A 6,185-nucleotide genomic window follows, 5' to 3' on the forward strand; every position below is an offset into this window, starting at 1 on the left:
CACCTGTTCTGAATTTGAAAGCCCTGGTCTCAAATTATCTCCTTGCAGGCGGTGTGGATTTTCCAACGTGACCTCCCTTAGAACTACTTCCACTGCCAAAAGTCACCAATCCCCCTCTCTGGTCAGCTGCTTTCCTTGAGCTAGCACTTGACATACTCCCACCAGACACGTCATCTCGGACCTGTGTCACGACAAGGCAGCAGCTACAACATATAAATAGCGCAACAAACGTCAAAATAAGTATAATTCTCCGTATATCACAAATTCTTTTGTAAGTGCATGAACGTAACCTCAGCGTCGTCACCCTTGAGGGTCAAATCATTCACTGCATTAAAAACTAAATTAAAATTGATGAACAATTATATACAAGGAAAACAAAAAAAACAGTATCTGTAGCTAACCTCCTACTTCAGCATTTGTCACAATGGCAAGATATTCATCACAATCCTCCTGGGTAATCTCTCCACATTCAACGCGCCTTACATTCAACGCTTGGGTATGATTTTTTGGCTATTATTTTTTGTATTAGAGGTTTCTCGGTTGGTAAGCGTTCCATGTATGGCGGTAAACCATGGGTTAATACTCAATCAGGTTCGTGTGATGATTTGTTTCTTGTCACACTTGTCAATCACGACTCTGAAATTGAGTTAATGATTGAGTTGCATGATATTTACCTATACGGTTTTCTGGCTAATGGGGTATGGTACTATTTCCCTAGAACTCGCTACACCATAAAAGGTGGGTTTCCTTCTCCATTTTCTGAGAAGTATTCTAACGCTAAACAATTTAGGGTTGGGCTTAGTGTTTTACAGCAAGCAGTAAACACGTTGCATAATGATGACCAAACAAATTGGGCTAAAGCATACTATTCATTAGCAGTTAATATAGCTGAATCAGTTAGGTTTGATGGTATTTTAGAGTTGTTCATGTTTCTAATTTTCGTATGTTCTGGTAAATTGGAGTGGCTAGTTAATAATTGGAATGTGCTCTCTAAGTTGTGGATAATCCTTTGTCAATCCGGTTAACATAGAGAGCACATTCCAATTATTAACTAGCCACTCCAATTTACCAGTTAACATACGAAAATTAGAAACATGAACCAGCTCTAAAATACCATCAAACATAACTGATTCAGCTATATTAACTGCTAATGAATAGTATGTTTTAGCCCAATTTGTTTGGTCATCATTATGCAACGTGTTTACTGCTTGCTGTAAAACACTAAGCCCAACCCTAAATTGTTTAGCGTTAGAATACTTCTCAGAAAATGGAGAAGGAAACCCATCTTTTATGGTGTAGCGAGTTCTAGGAAAATAGTACCATACCCCATTAGCCAGAAAACCGTATAGGTAAATATCATGCAACCCAATCATTAACTCAATTTCAGAGTCGTGATTGACAAGTGTGACAAGAAACAGATCATCACACGAACTGATTGAGTATTAACCCCTGGTTTACCGCCATACATGGAACCCTTACCAACCGAGAAACCTCTAATACAAAAAATCATGGCCACAAATCGAAACCTAGCCTTTGGGTGCTGCAAATCAACAGTCCTCCGATTTCTTTCGGGAATTTGAGCAATGTCGATTTCAACTCTGAAACAAAAACAGCAATCAGAGTAAAAAGAAAGACAGGAAGGGGCAAATATACGAACAAAACCTCTCAATAAAAAAGATTACATACGGAGGTAAATCATTCGTGTTGTCATTACGATGGTCAATTTTAGGAGCCATATCTGCAATTATATAATTCCATTAATTCTTAAAATAGAGCACAAACCGTACAAAGATTCAGAAACCATGAACAAAAGCAATTATCAACAATTTTAAGAATTGAAAATCTAACCAATTTTCAGTAATTGAAATGATTTCAAAAGAAAAATTGAAATGATAACAATAATTTCGTAGCAAAATTGAAATGATAGCAATAATATGCAAAGCAGAAATATAAAAGAAAAAATACAGAATACAAAAGGAGATCAATATCGTACGAATGAAACTCAACAAAAAATTTGTTCAAATTGAGAAGAGAATGTGAGATAGTTTCGCGTATTTAGTAATTCTTGATTTCGCATGTAATTAGTAATGATTGAAAGTCACCGACGACTTGCCGTTTCCCGTTCACCTATTCGACTAAAGATTCCCCCAAAGCCTAACCTCACACAATCCCATAAACCATCATTATCGACGGCTCAATCGGAGGTAATTCGACGGCAACGTGATGGGAGCGACGATAAGAGCATCAGAGGACGATAAAGAGGAAGCTCCGACGTCGGTGACGGAGAGCGCTTAATGAAGCCTCTGATTTACCGTCGTCATATGGATTGTCGGCAAGAGGCCAGGGGATCACCGTTGACGAGGAAAGCTTAATTTAGCTCGTAGTTCGTCGAGGTCATCTGGATTATCGACATTAGTGTAGCACCGTCACCGGTAGATGGTACTAATGTTCTGTATGTAATGGATATGGATGTTTGACGTGGGATGCTGACATGTTGGTTTGGGGTTATGTTTTTTGGGCCATTGGGTATTAACACATACGGGCCCAACAAATAAATATCTAGTCTTATGTTAATTGTTAAGCTAAGGCGTTCTCACCGTTCTCACCGGATCCTAAAAATATATATATATATATATATATATATATATATATATATATATATATATATATATATATATATATATATATATATCTCTCGATAGATACAACTTTATTATTGTTATATTTTAGATATTTTGGATACATACTTCATCTAAAGAGCAACCACTATTAACACGTTTTTTTTACAACCACCTAAATAATAATCCCGTGCAATTTCCACAGGTATAAAACTAGTTAGACTATTATAAAACACACAACACATTATATTAATTATTATTATTATTATTATTATTATTATTATTATTATTATTATTATTATTATTATTATTATTACTTGTTGTAACGGGTACTTTGGCAGGACTACACATGTAGTCAGATATGTGGAGATAGGGTGGAGTTGTGGTGACTGAGATGTTGGAATTGACTTGTTTGTATTATCGTTTCATTGCAGCTCTTGATTTTGTGTAATTAGGACTGGCCCCGTTTAAATGTTTTAAAAACTGTGGTGATCTATTCGGGGGTGATGAACACTTATTGAGTATGTATGAGACGATAGCGTATGAGATAGCTGGGATGAGTCACCACATTGCAGTTAAGAAGTCTTCCGCTGTGTCAGACATTTTATAGTTTTGAATTTTGATAGTAGACAGTTTTGAGAACCTTGTATTTCATTTTATCAGTTTTGGAGTTGCAAGTAATCGCTTTAAACGTTATTACTCTTAAGTATGTTTCCTTATTATCTTATAATTATCATTGTCTCGGGAAACCGAGATGGTAGCACTTCCATGCCTTAAGTGGTACCGGTAAGGCACTTGGAGTATGTGGGTCTTACAATTTCAAGATTTATTAAGTTATGTAATTATCAGGGGGAGTACCCTACACTCTACTCTTTTTCCTTAACCATGGTTTTAAACCACTGAGTTTTCATGGAAAGGTTTTAACAAAGCAACTTATTATGCGTAATTTGAAGATTAATGTAACCTTTTCCTTCACTAGCGTTTTCCCACGGGTTTTTGTATGAAGGTTTTTAACGAGACATTTTTTCATTAAAGAACATCCAAAGAAGAATGTTATGAAATATTATTATATTAATGTCCATATCTTAGAACAATTTATGAAAACTCTTCCCATTATATTAACCATGTCTCTCTCTTTTCTTCTCTATATATAATTGTCACGGTACCTTAGTTAGCCGTAAAAGTTGGGAAAAGGTCTTCCTCATAGATTGATTCAGGGGTTCGATCTCTGCCCATGGAAATGGAGCAAACTCTTTGGCCAGCCGTTTACCTCTTCGTGAGAGCACGCGCGCCGAGGGGATTATACACTGTTGTCGACGGTGGACACACCGGTTTACACCAAAAAAAAAAAAAAAAAAAAATAGATTGATTCAAGCGACCGTTTCCAATTTTCGTCACTCTTTAGGTTAAATTAAACTCTATCAATCATTGTCCAAAAAAAAAAAAGGATTTTTTGTTAAAAACCACCTAATACGTTCACTTTTTTACAAATAACCACCTAATATTTCTAAGTTTACAAATAACCACCACAATTTCATCATAACTAACCAAACCCACACCTTATTTTAAATATGTTAACGATTTTCTAATTTTCCGACTTATTTACGAAACTACGACTCAAACACGACTCGAACTTAAATGAAATACTTATTCTACCCCTCATTTATCACTCCCTCCCTCTTATAACCCACTCAGTGCATGTGCAAGAAAATCGAAACCCCCAAAATTGTTTCAATCTTTACGACCAAGGATTTATCAGCAACTTTCCTGGGCAACTACAGGTTTGGTTTTTTTTCTTTGTTAATTTGTCAATCCCTTTCTAGAAATTGTTAATGTCAGTGAACAACTCTTCCTCTTCCACTAAATCACCATCAACTTCATTGTTACCAATGTCAATGTCACTAAACTCACTATCTTCAGTGCAATAGCCATCATCCCTATTTGATTCCTCATCATACTCCTCATCCCTTACATCCACAGGTTCTTTCCGCTTTTGTCTATTACCCTTATTGTTGTGAATATTACTTGTCTCAACAATATTTATCTCAAATTCTCTCTCAAGTACTGCACTAAGTTTTCTTCTTGTTGGCAGCTTCTCTACCCTTCTGACAGCCTCAACAAAGTATAAATCAAGTTTAGTATCTCTGTCCCTAGAGTTTAATAAATCGTCCATTTCCCTTTGATGTTGCAATCTCTGCAACCCATTTTCAATAGTCTTACCTTTAAGCTTAAAATAAGTGATAAAATATTTCCCCTTCATAAGACTCATCCCAGTCTCAAATACATCACTATAACAGAATTTATCAGACCAAAATCCATATTTCAAGCTTACTTTCCCCCCTACATAATCAATTTTACCAGTAGTAGTAGTCTCAAATTTACCACCATGGTAATATGAAACATCAACAGTGAATGGTTCACCAGACATCCTACATATACAATAAGCTCAATTAAGGTTTTAGAAGTGTAATTACGATAGCATAAGATATAGATATTAACCCAATTTTTTTGAAACTACAACTAAAAATAAGAATCATTACCCATTTAATAATCATATTTTCAGAAAAAATTGAAGTCCATTAAGAAAATTTACCTTCAAAAATTCTCAATTGAAAACAAATAGGTTGAATCTTAATAGCTTGCGCCTTCTACTGTAAAATTGCTTCCTTCTACATGAAGTCTTGGTTGGATATTTAGACACAAATTTTCTAAATAGCTTACTTTGTCGTCCTTTTGTACAACAAATAGAAAGTAAAAAACAAAAAAAAAAAAAGGTAACACACTTGCAGAACGAACAGAAGGAAACTAGATAATTACCAATTGAAATCATAATTCATCATATCGCATAATGAATTAATAGGATACCTGATGTAATTTGCAGATTAATGGTGAAGATCAGAAACGAAGATTTGGGGATGAACTTGATTGTGAAAGTTAGGGTTCTTGTTGACAATGTTTACTGAGCATGTTAATCGTAAAAATCTGTAAGTTTAAAAAATTCATATATTATACAGTATGTAGGTAATTGGAGGAAAGTAATAAATGAGGGGTAGAATAGGTATTTCATTTAAGTTCGAGTCGTGTTTGAGTCGTAGTTTCGTAAATAAGTCGGAAAATTAGAAAATCGTTAACATATTTAAAATAAGGTGTGGGTTTGGTTAGTTATGATGAAATTGTGGTGGTTATTTGTAAACTTAGAAATATTAGGTGGTTGTTTGTAAAAAAGTGAACATATTAGGTGGTTTTTAACAAAAAATCCAAAAAAAAAAAAAAACACAAAAAAAAGTTCAACTCTCTATCATCAAATATTCCTTCTCGCTAACTCTCTCATCAAATTTTGAATTTGGTTCTCTAAATCATTACCTAATAGCAAATCTTGTTCCAGGTTATTACTGTGGTCAGTTTTCTCCTGATTTTCTTTGTAATTTTTTTATTTTTTTATCATCTATTTTTCAATTCAATTATGCCTAAATGCTAAAAGTGCTTTAAGTTTTTGTGAATATATATGTTCTAAAAAGACGATTTTATCTCATCTCCAAGTATTTGATGATACCCCCTTACTGTGTA

At 34.5% G+C, this 6,185-nt stretch overlaps 1 protein-coding gene across 2 annotated transcripts; it reads right to left on the bottom strand.

The window, feature by feature from the left end:
• Position 1: 1 nt before the first annotated feature.
• On the bottom strand, positions 2-5,841 carry LOC141642554 (uncharacterized). 2 transcript variants are annotated; one of them, XM_074451394.1, is made up of 7 exons: positions 5,484-5,841; positions 3,785-5,047; positions 1,687-1,738; positions 1,417-1,598; positions 402-510; positions 291-325; positions 2-181 (listed from the first exon to the last, which is right to left on the bottom strand). In XM_074451394.1, the coding sequence occupies exon 2, from the start codon at positions 5,044-5,046 to the stop codon at positions 4,438-4,440; it is 609 nt and encodes a 202-aa protein (XP_074307495.1). In that variant the 5' UTR covers position 5,047; positions 5,484-5,841; the 3' UTR covers positions 2-181; positions 291-325; positions 402-510; positions 1,417-1,598; positions 1,687-1,738; positions 3,785-4,437. The 2 variants fall into 2 exon arrangements, 1 of the variants encoding a protein (XP_074307495.1); XR_012543334.1 differs by lacking the exons at positions 2-181; positions 291-325; positions 402-510; positions 3,785-5,047 and having other exon boundaries at positions 1,420-1,598; positions 5,484-5,631.
• Between the last annotated feature and the right edge of the window lie 344 nt (positions 5,842-6,185).

The sequence above is a fragment of the Silene latifolia genome, chromosome 2 (assembly GCF_048544455.1).
Source record: "Silene latifolia isolate original U9 population chromosome 2, ASM4854445v1, whole genome shotgun sequence".
NCBI lineage: Eukaryota > Viridiplantae > Streptophyta > Magnoliopsida > Caryophyllales > Caryophyllaceae > Silene > Silene latifolia.